The sequence below is a fragment of the Oryzias melastigma genome, linkage group LG24 (genome assembly GCF_002922805.2).
Source record: "Oryzias melastigma strain HK-1 linkage group LG24, ASM292280v2, whole genome shotgun sequence".
In the NCBI taxonomy this organism is placed as follows: Eukaryota; Metazoa; Chordata; class Actinopteri; order Beloniformes; family Adrianichthyidae; genus Oryzias; species Oryzias melastigma.
This window is the reverse complement of record NC_050535.1, coordinates 11,125,328-11,145,010: the sequence shown is the minus strand read 5'-3', so window position 1 is coordinate 11,145,010 and position 19,683 is coordinate 11,125,328. Positions and strand designations below refer to the sequence as shown.

Sequence of the window (19,683 nt, the reverse complement as noted above, 5' to 3'; positions counted from 1 at the left end):
GGTGAAGTATTGATACTAGCTTGACGAGATCGATATTTCATTTACAGAATTCATATTGATATTGATATCAGTGATACTAGCTCTGTAATTACTTGGTATCAAAATTATACCCAAATTTCCAGTATTGCCTATCCCTACTTTGCCACAGTTTAAAGTCAGTAAAGTTCTAAAGATGAAGACTTGACAGCATGTTTCCATAGAGACAGATCTTACCTGCAGACGCTCCTGTTTTCACATCAGAGTAAACTGAGTTCTCTGCTGGTTTCTGTCTCTTCTCTGTCAGAAGGATCAGGAAACATTTGATGTGATTCAACTGTTCAATAAGTCTATCATAAAGTATTTATTACATAAATATTGCTTTTATTTTCTCACTTTTCTTAGTGAAGGTTTTAAGCTTGATTGAAGAATATGTAACCATCCTGGATTCACCTGAAACATCATTCATATTTATTTTAGACATTTCTTCTAATCTCATCTAAAATATTGTCATTTAAACAAGAGACATATGCATTTGTCTGCATGAATAATTAAAAAAAAACATTTTTATGTAAATGAAGAGGAAAACATTGTTTGTCTCAACCAATTCTTTCATTTTACCTGCATTTTCATCATCAGGTGGGAGATGATCATTTGTGGGATTCAAACAGAGAATATCCACCTTAAATATTACACTTTTTCTTGACTGTTAGGACACTTTATTTGAAAGCGGCTCTCCTTCCCTGCCAGCAAGGCCAAGTAGGCCTCATAGTTTAAAAGTGGGCAGAAAATGTTTGCTACGGATGTGTTTGCCCACAATGGATTAGTGTGCTGTGAGTTTGCAAGTTGTGTTTAAAAATGTGAGAAGTGCTTATGTTTTTACCAGAGGAATGATTGATTCAGTCAGTGGGTTCAGGCAACTGAGCATCTGGTTCATAGGGTTTGGTGTTTTAGCAATAGAGAAAAACTCTAATTTCATAAAGACAGAATCAACCACTACTAAACCAACAAAAACAAAATGTTTTCCAACATTTTTTAGATCAAACATTAAGGGATGACTGTCATGTTTGGTTTATTTGTTCTAAAGTCAAACTTATAGAGTCAATCAAAATCAAAGTTCAGACTAACCATGGAGAAAAACGGTGTCGTTTGGTTGCTGAGCTTCATTTTGGTCTGCAGCAGTGCTCTGGTTGTTGACCTGACATCTACTAAAAGAAAGAAATTGAAGATTCTTATTACTGAAAATATAAATTCCAAGAAAATATTCTGTACCACTTTTACCAAAAAAAGCAAAGAGCTTCTCAAACCTGTTTCTATTTGAATCTGGAAAAGAAAATGAAAATAGTTTTTGATAGAAAATTTTCTGCTTCTTGAATCATTTCAGATTATTTTGAATATTATCTAATAAAAAAAGATAATTTCTCACCCTTTGATCTTTTGCAGAGAAAACAAATCATGAATATAAAAATGACCAAAATTGCAGAAATCAAAGCAAAAACCAACACACGAAAAGAGGAGCTGTCGAGTCTGGATGTAGCTGAAAAAGAAAATGTGTTTTCAATAAATTATCACCAAAAGTATTTACAATAAACCTTTAATAGTTATTAATAAATAAAGAGATTTACTGACATGTTACTGCAAAAGTATTGAATGAGGTGGAATGCTGACCTGCATTTTACAACTTGTATTATAAGTATTTCAGGTAATTCCAAAAGAATAATATCGTGCAGATGGATGAATGAATTGTTTATTTGACATTGAGGACAAACAAAATATGAATGAATTTGAGTTTAGTTAGAACTAATCAAAGTAGATTCAGAGCTCAGTTTCGTTTAGACAGGATGAGTTATTCAATTATTGATTTACTATTCTTATTAACGAAGAGTAAATGTTTTATACAATGCACACATTAAACCTTTATTTCCTCATGAAACTCAAAGGGATCATAGAAAGAGCCATTGTTTCTCCTTTGACATATTTTTCCACACAACTGGAGTCACATTAACAACTGACACAATAATAGAACCAGACTCACCACTCAGTCATAAAGACTCATCAAATATTGGGATATTATTCAACCATGCTGATCAAAATTGGATCTTTGACATTTGTATCTGATCACATGATGTCTAATTAACTTTTGAGTTAAAGCTTTGAGATGGTCAGAACAAAAAATGAAGTGAACTTCCTCAGCAGCGGTTAGAACTGAAGAAGCTCCTCAGATGAACAATGTGTGACTTCCATGATTAATAAATGTGAATGTCTGAACTTCTTAAAGGTTTGGAAGTTCTCATGCTGATTATTTCAATAATGAATCAAGAAAACACAAAGAAACTCACCATCAATGATGACTGGATCACTGAACTCTGTGTAATAATCTGGATCTCCTCTTCTTCCTCTGCATCTGTAAACTCCTCTCTGTGAAACTCTGATTCCTCCATTCAAATGGGAATCAGTATTTTCAAACATCCTCTGATCTCCTCTGTAAAAATCATATCTCCAACCAGATGATGATGACGGATTCACAGAACAGATCAGAGTTTCTCCATTTCTACTTAGCTGAGCCTTTGGAATATCTGAAATAGATTTTAAAACATTAAAAGTTAGTAAAAATACACATTTACAAGGGAAAAAAATCAAGAGAAATGTTAAACTGAGAACTTAAAGTTTGGTTGCAAATAAACTTTTTTTAAATTTAATCTAGTAATTATTATTACATTGACAAAATGATCAGGGATGTATCAAAAATTTAGATTAAAACCATCTATTTTTTTTAAATACGTGTTTTTTTTATTATTATTTTGTGTTTTATTATGTACTATGTATCATTTGAAATGAAGGACAAACAGTAAAAAAAAAAAAAAAAAAAAAGTAATGCAAAAACAAGACAAACATTATAGATTTATACCCATACAGACATCTCAAATATATAATTAACATATATTTTTTAATATTTGTCATAAAATTGATTAGAAAACACCTTTACATTACCCAAGTAATTAGTTCATTTTTTACTCTGAATCACAAATGAACATATTTGCTCTTTTGTTTATAGAGCATGATGCAGTGAAACTACTAATTAAGATTATCACAAGAATTTCAATAAATTGCATGAAAGGGAGTGAGAGGAAGCAGATTTATAGAATCCTACTCCTGTTCTTCTTTACTTAGCTTTTAATGTTTCCTTTACCTAAATTGTCATTAACCGGTTCTTGACTCAGATATTTATACTTTTCAAACAAACACAGATTCAGGTCATTAAAAAAAATTGTTATCGATAAGTCAAATGACAAAGGTGAAGTGCATAATCATTAAGTAAATAGACAACATTATTTCAAGAGTCATTAAAACATACAGATCAAGTATAAAAATGTGTGCAAATTATTTGTCATTAGATAAATTAATTAAATGACATTTTACAAGACAAAGTAGAGTGATATGATTAGAAACAAATTACTATAATAATCTTCAATAATTGATGTAATTTTACTATATGACTGAATATGAATAAGATCCTAAATACAAATACAATAAAATGAGTCATGTGAAAAACACAAAGAAATTACCTGATATATGCATAGAGAAAGTATTGCTGCACTTTATAAACTCTGATCCCGTCATGTGACCACAGCACTGATAAACCCCACTGTAAAGTTTATGTAGAGAATGTAATGTAAAGACTGAGTTTGGAACTTTATAATGAAGTATCCTCTTGTTTGTTTTCAGTGTGTATTTCCAGTCATCAGGTCTTCCTTCATTCATGTCACATTTGACAGTTAAAGACTCTCCAGTAAAAAAAGTTGACCATTTGGTTTCAATGGTCAACACAGCATCTAGAACAAACACAAACACACAATTAACTAAATAACTTCGTTTGACAATGGAAGAAAGAAAACATAAACAGTAAATAACAGTGTTTGTTTAAAAAAATACACATTTTTTAAGTGATGCATAAAGCATATAGGTAACGCTTTATATTAAGGTGTGCTTGTTAAGTATTATTAAGATATTAATAAGCATTAGTACGATGCTTATAATTTGCTTATAAGCACTTATAAAGATATTAATAAGCCACTTATTACACCATTATCTAAATTATGGCATGATGTCAATCCAATTAATTATGTGCTTATAAATACTTAATAAGCAATTTGTAAGCTACTTATTACTGTATTATATATTATCAGGTTAATGGGCCGGTAAGAATATGCTTATAAAGATATTAATAAGCTGCTTATTAGACTGCTATTAAATCGCAAAGCAATAGGCCACAAAGAATATGCTTATAAAGATATTAATGAACTGCTTATATTGCTTATTACTGATGTCTAATACCAAGTTAATAAGCCACTAAGAATATGCTTGTAAATGTGTTTATACACTGCTTATTACACTAGTTTGCAGTACCCTAATCTAAAGCGTGGACCATTTGTGTTAATAAAGAAAAAACACAACAAACACTGTATGAGAAGTTTTAATTTAAACACAAAACATTACAGCTTTAAACATGACACTCTCTTTTGCTGTTTAATTAGGAAGAGGCCTTAATATATTTTTGTTACTATTAATTTGATTGGAGGATGCAGAGAGGGGGCAGAATGATGACGTCATGAGGAGGAGACGAGAAACTCGCGGCAGAAAAACGTGGCAGAAGGATGAAGAAAGCCTGTCAACAAGTTTCAGAAACGGATAAATATGTTAAGAACGAACGGACAGTGAGTTCAGAATAGCATGTTTATGGTTTTATAAGTTTAGATGCACTTGGTGGGTGTGAGCTTGCTAGTCAGCGCGACTTAGCTAACGTAGCGTACCCTGCATCGGACTGGACTTTGAGCCGCTAACCCAGCGACTGAAAACCCCGGGACTGCACGAAGACGATAGGAACCGAGTGAGTGGGACACGCGCACGTTCAAGGATTCCAGTTTGACTCTGGCAGGACCGTCAGAGTTCTTCGTCGTGCTCCGTCGTTGTGCTGCATCAAGTCTGCATCGGGACCTCATGACATGCTCTGAGGGAGTGCATTGAATGCATTCACACAACTAGCCTTCAGTTAATAATCAATTAAAAGGCTTTAGTAATTCTGGTGTCTGCTTTTACAATATACTAGAGGACAAACACATTTTTTTTGTCTGTTTGTTTGTTTGTTTCCCCAAGAATGGGAGGGACCCTTAAACAGTTAAAAAAAAAAAAAAAAAAAAAAACAGAGACAATTTTGTGATTTGACTTCGACTTGTAACCTTAGACTTGGGACTTGACTTGGACTTGCCCTCAGAGACTTGTGTACAACTTTGCCTTGAAGTCACTAACCACACAGTTGGCACAAACTGGATGTTTTGTTTTACCAAGTCATTATTTAAAGAGTTAAACAGCAAAAGAGAGTGTCATGTTTAAAGCTGTAATGTTTTGTGTTTAAATTAAAACTTCTCATACAGTGTTTGTTGTGTTTTTTCTTTATTAACACAAATGGTCCACGCTTTAGATTAGGGTACTGCAAACTAGTGTAATAAGCAGTGTATAAACACATTTACAAGCATATTCTTAGTGGCTTATTAACTTGGTATTAGACATCAGTAATAAGCAATATAAGCAGTTCATTAATATCTTTATAAGCATATTGTTTGTGGCCTATTGCTTTGCGATTTAATAGCAGTCTAATAAGCAGCTTATTAATATCTTTATAAGCATATTCTTACCGGCCCATTAACCTGATAATATATAATACAGTAATAAGTAGCTTACAAATTGCTTATTAAGTATTTATAAGCATATAATTAATTGGATTGACATCACGCCATAATTTAGATAATGGTGTAATAAGTGGCTTATTAATATCTTTATAAGTGCTTATAATCATCTTACTAATGCTTATTAATATCTTATTGATACCACGCCATAATTTAGATAATAGTGTAATAAGCGGCTTATTAATATCTTTATAAGTGCATATAAGCAAATTATAAGCATCTTACTAATGCTTATTAATATCTTATTAATACTTAACAAGCACACCTTAATATAAAGCGTTACCAGCATATATTAAAGTTAAAAACATAAAGAGAAACAACAAAAATATGTAAAAAAGTAAATATCACCTCGAGTGAGTCCACAGTGGAGGAGTGAAAACAGCAATACTGTACGTGAAAGATGGAAATATCACAGATTCAGGAACTGATGCAATATTTCAAAAATATGAAGTAATGCAGCTAAAAATGTCAATGAATGTCCTCCGGATACTTGAGAAAATAAAATTAGTCCAGTCATTTTTTTTATTCCACCAAAAACTACAGTTCCCAGAGCCCTACTTCTTCACATTTGGTATCTTTAAAAGGCCCAAATAATTTCAATAGATACATTTTTCAGGGTCCATGTGCACAGTTCATATCCGATCGACATCCTTTTGCACATGTAACCGCAGATACTGAGATGCTAATGAGAACCCCGGGGAGAGTTGACTACCATCCTGTGCTCCAAGAGAACAGACTAGAAGCTGAGGTCACGCCTACCAGTTATTTAAGTAAGACAGAAAAAGATATGTATATATATATTTTTTTTTTCCATCAAAATGTTTTTCAATTTAATTTCTGGGCCATCAAAAATTAAAGGCTTAACATTCAGAATGAATGGAATGGAAAAACTTCCATACATGAAGTCAATGGATTCTTCACTAATAAGCTATAACAAAAGTTTAACTAAATAATCAAAGAAAAAATATTTATCTATCAAGAAAACTGTTCATCATGATCCAGATAGAGTTTAGCTGAAATCTATGTAGAAAACAGCTGGAATTGAAACGTAAATTTCTAACAATTTATCAATTAAAAAATAGTCGTTCTATTGTTTGATACATTTTCTAAATAATGTGATGAAAACAGTAAAATTTCTTCTGACAAACTCACAGATGAACTCCAGTTTACAGAGCAGAGTGTGTCCCATCCTCACAATCAAATCAGAGGAGAAAATCCTGATGGAACAAGAGAAACATGGAAGTGTGTTTTAGGAGAAGTAAAGAAATGTAAGGAAATAAAAAAATAAAAAAAAATAAAAAAAACCAACATGAATATTGAATGACTCACTAACTTCTTGTTTCCTTCTTTCAGACTAAGATAACACAACTGTCAAAACGTCCTCCATAGAAAAGGAATAAAATATGGTTTAAATGTATTTAACAAGGACTGATGTCAAGAAATAAAGTATGTTTTGTTTAAAAAAAAAAAAACACGAAAAATGAAAGAACAAAGTTTTTCATTTTGAATACCATTAATGCTATTTAAACATCTTAAACTGCCCAAAAAAAAAACAAAAAAAAAACATTCAGCTACAGAAAATGTAAAATAAGGGTTTTGTTGACACTCCTTTTTCAAACCAAACCTGAATCATTTGCAGACATTTGTCATGTACTGGGATTGATTATGTAAATCTTCTGCAGATAATCTCAAATGCAGCTGCATGTCTAATACGGAATATTCAAGTCAAGAATGAGCACAAAACAGAGAACTTCTTCAAGAAATAAAAATGTTCTCATTCTAACTGTAGAATACTCACAGTGTGGACTGACTGATAGTAGTTCTGCTCTTTGTTCATCCACGTCCTTTCTTCTAACAGCAAATGTCTTCTTTCTTCTAAACCACTAAGATCAGTGTCTAGGATGGAAAGAGTCACATGGTCTCAGTGCAGAAACTTTTTCTATTTCTGTATTTTAAGATCACTTCATGGTTTAAGTGTTAACATCACATCATTCACACCAGGTGAAGGAGAACATATAAAAACTGCTGCAGGATGAGGTCATGAAAAACAGCCTTTGTCCATTTTCGTTTTTAAGATAATTCTGTTGGAACTACAATAGAGCTTTTAGGATGACGTCATGGCAGCGCCGCGCAACGAGACACAAAAAAGTGAGTAACACGTTTTTTGGTAGTGTTAAAATAAATGTTCTAACAAGTAAACGGTTGAACTAATCATTTCCTTTTGGCTAACATGACAATCTAATGTTCTACATTTGTCTGTGGTTTGCTGATCACCTCATTTCTAACGTGTTTACAACACCTGACTGTTGGGTACTGTGGCTGTTTTGGTTCAGCCGAGATCACCTTGAAAGATGTGTCCGAGAGCGGTTCCTGGTACAGCTGTGGTGCCAAGGTAGTTATCCTCAACCAGGATACACATTCTAGCAGGGGATAACTACTTTGGTAACACAACTCTGTGGAGAAAGTGGGTTTGTGCTTGTTGTAGCCTGGGGGCGGAGTTTCAGGCACAGATTTTTCCTGGAGGGGGGCGGTTCACATCCTGCTGACGTCAGTACCATACCACCATGACAGGGGCTGCTGCAGAGGATTAGAGGATCACTATTAAATGCATGTTCTTTTTAGTAAGGAATGAACACTAAATGCACTGAAAACCTCAAAAAGTAGAATTTTCATGGTAGGAACCCTTTAAACTCTGTGGAACACGTCTTCATTGTAAAGCAGTGATGAGTCTGTTGGAAAAGGGAAAAAAAAGGATCATAAAACTTCACACCTATTTCTGTTTCATGGTATTTTTATAACTGTGCACCTTTATTTCCTATGAATGACATCATGACCACACAGAAATAAAGAATATTTCCAGAAAGTGCAGATAAAGTCTTCTACGATGAAGTCAGAACAGTTCACAGGAAAGAAGTTTATTTTGGTCGGAAGCAGAAAATTTAATGTTTTTTTTTTTTATTTCCCCCCACGGTCAGATGAGAGAAAAATTGACAAAACCCTGAATTGATACTTGCGAGTACAAAGAAGGAGTATAACAGGGTTTTCACTATTAGCAGATACTTTGACTTCCTTGAATATCTATTCAGCAGCTTTTGGCATTCATATTATCGCAGTTTTTTGAAAGAGAATTCTGTTAAAGAACTACGAGGTCACATCACAGCAGTGCGTGTCATGAAATGTCTCAAGAAGAATTCAGTTAATGTACTTCCAACATTATACATACACGGTATATAACATACATAAAACTGCATTTACACATCGAGTTCTGGTTCGTAATAGGGACACTAAATTGTGAATTGTGGCACATCATTCAGTTCTGATGAAAACATGGAACAGAAGGCATTAAAAATACTCTTTAGTTTCTTTAATTTATTTTAAAGTGTATATAATTATGTGCGAAAAGTGTTAGTTAATATTGTTAATATTTATTAATGTCATATTAATATTAAATTAAACTAATTAACCTATTATTAATTTTAATAAAAAATAAAATGTGAAATTGCTTAAGCGAAAAATGCAGTATTTGAAAAGTTGATTGAGACAAATTTTGGAAATTTTGTTTAAACAAAATCATATGTTACATCAAATGGTTATTCAGAAATATAGTTCATTAACTTACTGAGAAATTAATTTAATTTCAGAAATTAATACTTTTACTTTGTTCAGGTTTCTAAGTGTTGATAACAGGGTTGCACCATGTGTTCTAAACACCAAATAAATTATATCATTGTACAACAAATGTTGTACAACTGAGTTAATCAAGCGTTTAATACTTTATTAACTTAATTCTGTTAATTGTACAGAAATTACTCTATCAAGGGAGACGACAAATGATGAAGGGCTCAAAATGCAGGAGACCAGGTGTGTGGCAGAAATTTAGAGGTTTCATCAAATAAACGTATAGCATATGAAAAAATTTCATCAATTAAAGGAGAAACAAGAGCGACAAAATAGATGAACAACGAGAAACTGAAAACCACACTCTCTTATATGCTGAGGACAGTTAATGTAAATGAAAACAGCTGTGGGTAGTTAGTTTGATTGTATGACTGTTACAGAATAGAAAACAAACAAAACCAAACATTGTAACAAAATTAACCAAAGTACACAGTCCTCACAAGACTGAACTTCCTAAATAGAACCTTTACTCAAATATTGTTCTGTTTGTTGTTAGGATCAAAAACTGTCTGTTTGTTTAAGTCAGTTTTAAGACAGTGGAAATGTTGGATTAATTATCTTTGTGACTCCAGTAAAGTGAGGCTTTGCTAGGGCTAACAGCATCTTCAGGGTTCTCTCTTTTTATTTTTAATACAAATGTTTGCATGTGTATGTGTATAGGGGTGTTTCTATATGTACAGCACTTTGATATGTATTTTTATATGAAAAGTGCTTTATAAATAAAATTTGAAAGTGTCTAAAGCTACATTAAGGAAATGATGAAATCTCTGAATCAAGTCTTCCAATGCGCACTTGTCTTCTGCACAACCATGATCTACGGCATAATTCTGACACCAGTATCTATTTCTGTATTTAATTTATTAATGCATTAACAAGAAATATATTTAACAGTTCCATGATCTAAGTGATCAGATTGTAAGATAATCTAATAATAATAAAAAAAGGCGCAAAGACTAAAGAAAATGGCTGACCTCATCTTTATTCATTGGAAACTCCGAGAACAAAAACCCCCACAGAGTTTTACTGCTATGAAACAGAATAAAAAAAAATATATTAAATTACCCAATCCTTCCTTTCCTGTCCATTTTAATTCTTGTTTATTTTGTCTCAATTCATATTATCATGTGTGAGATTGGAGAAATCGGGTCTTTTACGGAATACTGTGCTGACATGACATGTTACGGATTAATACAATAGAGAAGATAAAACTTTCTGCTATTTCTGTTCATCACCTTTTCACAGTTAAACCTTTAGGATCATATAAAATCTATATGAGGTTGAGTTCCTCACTAATGTTCATGTTTTCAGTGTTTAAACTGCTGACCCCTTTGATTTATTTTTTAGAACTTTTGCTATTCTTTTTAAATAATGTCTTTCTCTTGTGTTTGTTTTGATAAAATTTACCATCATTGAAAAAAAATATATATATATATTCGCTTATTAAATGCAAATGTCTTAGTGGATGTAAGACGGACTATTTGGGGTTTGATTCTTGAATCACCAATGCAGACATTCATTTGACTTTGATCATATTTTCCAGTTTGTTGAATATTTATTTTTGATATACCAAAAAAAATGTTCAGCAGCTCACTGCAGGAAAAGTCCACATATGGTCTTGTCTTTGCATGACAAAGAGGAAGTTGTAGTCATTGTGGTAACTTTACTTTAAGATCAGAGAATGTGACAGAGTTCTTGAGAAAAGTCTTGATCTTCTCTTTAATTCCACATTGGTCTCTTTTAGTTGGTAGAGTGAGGGTGTGTCATGGTGACAGTTCCCTATATGTTCTTACACCCTTGGTACTTAGCGTTTGATTCCTTTCAGAAAAGCTTCAAAGTGTTACTGAAACATTAAGAAACTGCATCAAATGACTGAATCATTTTAGGGGGGAAATTCTTTGTAAGATGAAAGACTAAAAGGATGAAAATGGACAAATTGATCTTCTCATGACCTCATCCTGCAGCAGTTTTTATATGTTCTCCTTCACCTGGTGTGAATGACGTGTTTTTAACACTTCAACCATGAAGTGATCATAAAATACAGAAATAGAAAAAAGTTTCTGCACTGAGACCATGTGACTCTTTCCATCCCAGAAGCTGATCTTAGTGGTTTAGAAGAAAGAAGACATTTGATGACACGGATGATCAAAGAGCAGAACTACTATCAGTCAGTCCACACTGTGAGTATTCTACAGTTAGAATGAGAACATTTTTATGTCTTGAATAAGTTCAATGCTTTGTGCTCACTCTTGACTTGAACACTTTGAAAAGACATCAAACTGTATGAGATGTGCAATTGCATTTTAGATCATCTGCAGAAGTTTTGGTAGACCAGCATGTTGTCTCTGTTACAGGGTTCAGTATTTCGGTTCTGTTTTAAAAAAGTTTTCTTTGCTTTTTTCTGAAACTGTACCCTCGCTTGCGACTTCTGTTATTCAAAACAACAACCATTATTGTATGTATTTTTTTAGTTTCAATGTCATTTTTTCAAAAGGTAATAACTTTCTTTCATTTGTATGGAGGTCAATGTAACAGTTGAGGTATCTTTGTCTTAAAGAAGGAAACTAGAAGTTAGTGAATGTTTTATATTCTATATTCTATTGTTTTATTTCCCTGTTATTTTCTTTTCCTAAAACACACTTCCTTGTTCTTCTTTTTCCATCAGGATTTTCTCCTCTGATTTGATTGTGAGGATGGGACACACTCTGCTCTGTAAACTGGAGTTCATCTGTGAGTTTGTCAGAAAAACTGCTTTTTTTATCACATCAATAATAAAATATGTCAAACCATGTTTTTATAAATAAATTGTTATTATTTTATGTTTCTATTGTTGCTGTTTTCTACATAGGATTCAGCTCAACTCTGGGATTATAATGAACCGTTTTCTTCATAAATAAATCATTTTTCTTTTGTTTATCTCCTAAAAATATTGTACAGTTGGTGGAGAAACCACTGATTCCATTTATTTCTGACTACCCATAATCCAAATTGGTTCTCTGTATATAACTTTTTTTCTTAAATTCAGAATATCTCCTAACCACTGCACACTTTGCAAATTACTCCTTTTGGTATAAAGAATGTTTGGAATTTTCCCATGATACAAATGTGAAGGGTTCAGGCACTTGGAGAGGTGGTGTTTGATTAATTTTTATATCATTTTATATCAGTTTATGAATCTGTGATATTTCATTCTTTCATGTACAGTAGTGTTGTATTCACTCCTCCATTGTGGACTCACTCAAGGTGATATATTTTTGTTTTTAATTTTCTTTTTTTACTTTTAACATTAATCTTTGTATCATGCATCACTTTTAATCAAAATGTTATTTACATGTTCTTTTTCATTAGTGTTTAAGGTGTGAAAAACAACTTATCCAGTAAATTGTGTGTTTGTTTCTAGATGCTGTGTTGACTGTTGAACCCAATTGGTCAACTTTTTATATTGGAGAGTCTTTAACCTTCCATTGTGACATGAAAGAAAAAAGACCTGATTACTGGACTTACACATTTAACGGAGATTATTGGACCCCTTATTCTTGCATCACATACCATCAAATCACAGTAAATCATCTGGGAAAACATCACAGTGGTGATTATCAGTGCTGTGGTCACTGGGAGGATCTAAATTGTGAGCCTCCAAACTGCAGCAACAGAGTCTCTATACATGTTTCAGGTAATTTCTTTGTGTGTTTTTTTGACATAATTTATTCTATTAAAGTTTTCTCCCTCAGTCCAATAATATTAGATTGTCCCTTATCTATAAAAGTAAATATGTGTGGTTGTTGTTGTTTGTGTGATCCTGTGATGGACTGAACTTCAATATTTTGTTTAAAATAACTATCATGTTTTCATTGAGACAAATATGTTTAATGTGTTTTTTTATGTTTTGTAAACTGTAATATTTTCTATATTTTTATCTGCAGACAAACCTAAAGCTAAACTGACAGCAGGAACAACAACTGTGTCAGTAGGAGGTGAAGTGACACTGATCTGCTCTATGGAGAATTGTGCCGGTTGGAAATATGAGTGGTTCAGAAGAACCTCACACATCTATGAAAATAAAATATCTGGTGGTGTAAATGGAGAAATCAGAGTCTCACAAGGAGGAATCTACAGCTGCAGAGGATTTAGAGGAGAACCAGCCTTCTACTCTGATACAAGTGATGAAGTCAACATTAACATAAACTGTAAGTGATTTAAACAAATTTAAATCCCTTTAAAAAAATGATTTTTCATTTTTTTTTCATTTTCATATCTGATTAAAAAACAGTTTCCAACAAAGTCATTGTGACACAGAAACCCAGCTGGTCTCAGATGTTCAGAGGAGAGACGATCACTCTGACATGTGAGGTTCAGGGAGGAGAAGGAGTTCAGTGGGAGTATAAATGGAGAACTCCTCAGTCACTGAGATACAGGACAACAAATAAAGACTGGACTTTTACAGCTTCCATCAGCGGAGAATACAGCTGTAAGAGCAGATCCACATATGATTCATATTCTTCAACAAAGTGGAGTGAAACTCTTAGATTATCAGTTTCAGGTGAGTTCATTTTTCTTTTAGAAAACAGTTATCTACTTAGGAAAAATTGGAAAAGAAAAAATTTGGACTCCATTTTAGTTCAGCAAAAGTGGTGTATGACCAGATGGATAATCTGTATTATTCTAGGATAACAGGAAAAAGGGGATGAGTGAGTGTATTGTAGTTCCTGAAAGTGACCAACAGAGAAAATGTAAGAATACTTTTCAGAGCCAGTTCTAAGATCCTTGTCTAGTTTTTGTGCCTCTTTAGCCACTGACTCAGTTTTCCTGGAAAATATGGAGCGGCGGGAGCAGATTCTGAGCTGTCTTACATTTCTTGATGTAGAGAATAAAAGTAGAAGGAAACTCTATTACAAAAGACATAGTATTTATCAAGGACGGTGGACATTAAAAGCATCACATGTAAAGAGCCAGGATTAGTCCAATCTTTAAAATGCTGTTACCGGAGAGATGTTAACATTTTCTACCTTAAAGCTATTTGTTTATAACCATAAAACTAGTGTGTCTTCATGTGTGATTATTCATCAATATGGTTGCATTTTACTATGAAAATTGAATATTATTTTATTACAGCAGACAAACCCAGAGCCAGACTGACAGCAGGAACAACAACTGTGTCAGTAGGAGACAGAGTGACTCTGATCTGCTCTGTGGAGAAATCTGCTGGTTGGAAATATGAGTGGTTCAGAAGAACCTCATATTTATCTGAATACAGAATAAATGATGGAGAAAATGGAGAAATCAGAGTCTCACAAGGAGGAATCTACAGCTGCAGAGGATTTAGAGGAGAACCAATTTATCACAGCGAGTTCAGTGATCCATTCACCATTGATGGTGAGTTTAATCCTGTTTCATTGGAACACAAAATAAAAAAACACTAAGTGGGTATAATGCTTTTTATATATAAAACGTAAGTTTTCTCTTTAAAAGTCTAAAATATCAGTTTATTCATTTCATTTACTTTGAGAAGTTGACAATGAGAAAGTCACTTTTTTTTTAAATATACTGGAACACATTTGTTAGTATTCTAAAAAGGTCAAAATCAACCCTGCAGTAGATTTAAATGCACAATAATAACAAAGGATGTTGGTGAGATACTGTGTGATTGGTAAGAAAATAGCTTTCAAAATGTCAAAACACTTGTTTTCCTTTTTTAAAACTTTGCTTTTGGTAAGGCTTCTCAAAATGAACAGCATGGAGCTGCATTTGGTAACTGTAGCAACTCAATGACACTGACGCAGAGTCATCAAGGAAAAAAGTAGAAGTGGCCTATTTTTTTAAGCCACATCAAAGCAAAGTAGTGCATGCCATGTCTGCTCTGTTGCCGCACCATACGCCGGTAATGTTTACAATACTACTAAAGCTTAAAACTGTCAGCCAGGTAAAAAATTAATGATGTGGTGCCAGAACCAAAAAATACAACTTTCAGATCAAACAAGGTAAGGATGGCCATGTGGAACAATGTTTTTTCTTGTGCATTAAGTGAGAAGGGAATGTATTCTGTAAATAAAACCTCATTTCTACTTAACCTCAAATGGTCAACGAGGAGTGAAAAAGATAAAGCATTGCAAGCCAGATTCCAAGATTTTTAGAATTTGTAACTCAATCTAGAGGACTCATATCAAGAGAGGAAATATTGGGGAGACTCTAACAAACATGTCCCCTCTTGCAAAACCAAAAGATTTTGATCTTGAAACATTTAACTGCATTTTAAAGATGGCAAGTTGCACATTAAAACTAGGTTGCAACTTTTTCAGCCTAGAGGTAGACGTGTGAGACTCCTACAGAGAAAGCTCTGCTGGTAAAGTAGATTGAGAAATGGGTGGCTCTAATGACAGATCCCTGAGGAACGCCTGTGGTAGCGCTGTAGTATTGCCACAAAGGTATCCAATGGGCAATATATATATATATATATATATATATATAAACATTTAAAATAAGAATATGAATTGAGTCCTCATAGGTTTGAAAATAAAATATTGTTCTAATACAAAGCGTTTTTTTTTATTATTATTTAAATATATAAATGTTTAGATTATACGTTGGACTACACGAAATCTGGAGTCACCAGCAAGGAAACTAAAGGAGAACAAGTTTGGGGCATCGGCAGCTACCTGAGGTAGAAATACTAATTAAGGCCAACACATTTCCATGTCACTCTTTGACAATTTGGGTGTCCCTAGTTTATTGTGTTTTGAGGTGTTGGCTGTTCCATTTTAATCAGGGGATCGGTTGTTTTGTCGGACACGATTCCAAATGCAGACTGAACCTTGGCGTGCATTGGGTAACGCTTTCTTTTTTTCTAACCCAGCACCATAACCAGGTCCATGTCCTGTACTGATCTGTGTCCAGTACTAATCGGTGTCCGATACTGGATTAAAGTTGGGATTAGAAAGGAAGTGTTTGAACCCCAGGGCAGATTCAGGGCAGAATCTAGTGCACACTCCATAGTGTCGACCCAGGGGCAACGCTCCAGGCCTCCCTAAAAATAACTAAAGTATAATAAAGTAAATCTGGGGGCTGTGAGATGGTCATGGGGATTAAGATTAGGGCTTCAGGGGGTAAAATTCCAAGTGGTAATAATTGTACAGGTAAAGGGCCTGGTTAGGTTTAGGATTATTCTCCTGGGTTAGGGTACTGGTGCAGTCCACGTCCCGGTACCAGTGAATGTTTCCAGTTGTTCTCATTATGAACAATAACAGCAGCATTTACTTCATCAATCTGTTCACTAACTTTGATTCAAATCCATGATGTGTTCCAGCAGCATCCAGACCTGACAGCTCTTCATTTCCTGTTCTGTTGATTATTGGAACAGTTTGTGTCTTTTTGCTGATGATTTTTCCACTGATGTTTTATTTAAATAAAAAGTCAAAAGGTGAGAAATATTCCTTTAAAATCACATTGATGACTAAATGATTTGTTCTATTCTGTAATGATGCTGTTCACTTTATAAACATTTAATGTTATTATTTACAGATTCAACCTCCATCAGGTTGGTACATTTTTACTTTTATTAATTTATATCTGTGTTTATTTAATTTATTGATTCCTTTCATCTCAGCAGGTCTGATGAGCAAAATCAGAATAGAGTTCCAAATGAGATTGATAGTCAACACCAAAGATATGCCTCTCTCCTCCATGGTCAGCCCAAATTCAGATAATTTTTTATTAATTTTATTGAAGAAATAATTGAATGAAAATGTTTTTTTTAAGCTTTTTTTGGTTTTGCTCTGGTTGTATTTGAAGGCGATGTTGCTCCCTATGAGTCACTCAGAGTCCCTGAAGACACGAGCGGTAATACAGAATATGCCAACATCGGTAATCTGAGGTATTTTGAATGATGTAAAATAACTGATAATAAATAAACATATACATATTTCTATTCTAGCAGGTTTATTTAAGTTTGTTTGAGCTCAGAAAGTGACATAAAATCTGTCAGCATGAAATGTTTGAAAAATCAAACATGTTTCTGCAGTCAGCATGTAGTGCTAATTGAGGCAAGTTTATTGCAACCAGATTAGGAACTGCAGTCACTGCATGCATATCCAGCTCATTTGTTTTTCAGTCTATTTTCTACTTTAGGAACATTTTAGAAAAATGTGTGGTGAGAAAATCATTTGACCTGAAGTAAGTTTGTTGGATGAATCCTGTTGCATCACACCAGATTAGTTTTGAAACATTGCTGAGAAAGGTCAGCGATTTATCTAACAGAACAGAAGGATCAGGCTAATGCTGGTGTTCTGTGGAACCATTTGATTGTCATATTTTGCTGCATTCTAAGTGAAACACTTAAAGCACAAACAAATTCTTGAAGCACATTGTAATTCTTCCCAGGACTCCCTTGGATAGAATGTCTCATATGTCAGAATGAAACATTTCTTGGACAAAAACCTTCAATGATCTTTATTGATTCACAGTAAATGTCTCTGTCACCTGCAGGTGGTGAAAAATAATGAAGAAAAAGGGAGCTGCCAGCTTTTTTACTCGAGAACTCCAAGACCGCAACCTGGATTTAGACTTCTATAAACCCAGAAAAACAAATTTCTTATCCTTCTGTAGCTGCTGAACAAGACAAATAAACTGCAAAAACTTTTTCACATTTTATTTGATTTTTAAAATAGTATTTGAGTACACACAATTATTTGGTACCTGTAGCAACTTTTCTGAACAAGTTTCATGGCAACACTTACAGATGTGCATGAACACACACATGCACACAGGGGACTAGGTTTTTGGTCCCCACTCCAAAACTGGTCCCCATTTTGTGACTCTGTAACCAGACAGCTGTACCCACAATGTCATAAATACCAACACACACACAGCTGTTAGTATTTTTGTATTAGGCAATTTTATTTTGTAATACCTATACAAACAACAGTTGTCTTGTTCTGTAGTTAGTTCCAAATTGCATTACATCACAGCAATAAATATTTGATTACAGGTTCAGATCTAGCTCTGTTCATCCATGTGTGTCAAAGAGTCCTTGGGAAGAAACTAAAGATCTTATTGGTCCTGGTGGTCTGGTTAGCTCCTTGTATGTTTGATTTAGAATCCGGCTAATATGTAATATAATATAATATGCAGCGGTGAGCTGCAGACACAGCTGCGTTCGGGAACCATTTCTTGGTCCAAACCCCATTCCAACCCCTTAATGCTGAGTGCCAAGCAGGGAGTCTTTAGGTCCTATTTTTAGAATCTCCGCCTGGATTTGAACTCACAACCTTCCAGTCTCAGGGTGGACACTCTACTATGAGGCCAGTGATCTGATAAACAAGGGTTCCCTTAATTGTTTAATGCAGAGGTTACGTTGTCAAAATAAAATGCATAGGTGTAATACGCGACGTAGGATTACAGATGTTATAAGGCCGTACAACTCCTTACTTCATACTTTATACACATATATCACCAGGTAACATAGCTGATCGTTTTTCTCCTCTACATCACCTCCTTCTGAAACACAGATTAAAGCATTTGAAAAATACATAACATCTCATGTGGAATCTAAGAAGTTTGAGGGACTGGAACCTCAATTCAAGACAATAAATTCACACACAGACTGCCTTTCTAAAATATAGAGGTGATAAATTTAAGTTATATTAATTAATTTCTAATACCAGGAAATAAAACCTCATATACAGTTTATTGTTCTTCATACTTCTTGGTGTTCTTTGAGCCTACATTCAATACCAGTACAATACTTTTTTTTTTTTTATTGGATACTTTCATACTTTCACTCAAGTATTATTGGAATTAGTGATGTGTAACTTGTAATATAGTCATTTTTACAGTAAGGTATCTGTACTTTTGCTCAAGTATGGTTTTCATGTAGTCTTTACAACACTGCTGGTATGTTTCTCTGTTCATCATGAATGAACATGTCATGCCGTTCAGTAAATGAGACAGCGTGTTGATGTTTTGTTCTTAAAGGATGTCTAATCTCATTAGCTCACAGTGAAAACTGAATGATGTCACATATGAAAATCCCAGAATCACAAGAACAGAAATGATCATTAAAATTAAAAAAGTGTAACAGAAGTTTTCATTGATATAAAAAAGTTTTAAGAACACTCAGTTTAAGAAAAAAATCCATTATTACAATTAATTTTTACGTGAAAAGTAATTTTTCTTATTACAATATTCTCAAATGTATTTATTATTGAGAGACCCGGATGAACCGCGAAAGCGAGTAGACGTGTTCTCGAGTGCTCCGAGGAGATGCGACCTAAATTAATACTTTTTGTGCATTAAA

At 33.7% G+C, this 19,683-nt stretch overlaps 1 protein-coding gene across 1 annotated transcript in view; it reads left to right on the top strand.

Annotated features, from left to right (window-relative positions):
• LOC112158160 overlaps positions 1–18,371 on the top strand; it is a 29,783-nt gene extending 11,412 nt beyond the window's left edge. The window contains exons 8-12 of the mRNA XM_036210661.1: positions 16,699–16,809; positions 16,911–16,926; positions 16,996–17,075; positions 17,181–17,262; positions 17,874–18,371. Of these exons, the coding sequence (XP_036066554.1) occupies positions 16,699–16,809; positions 16,911–16,926; positions 16,996–17,075; positions 17,181–17,262; positions 17,874–17,880 (296 nt within the window). The 3' untranslated portion in view covers positions 17,881–18,371. The remainder of the gene's footprint in view (positions 1–16,698; positions 16,810–16,910; positions 16,927–16,995; positions 17,076–17,180; positions 17,263–17,873) is intronic.
• Positions 18,372–19,683: the final 1,312 nt, after the last annotated feature.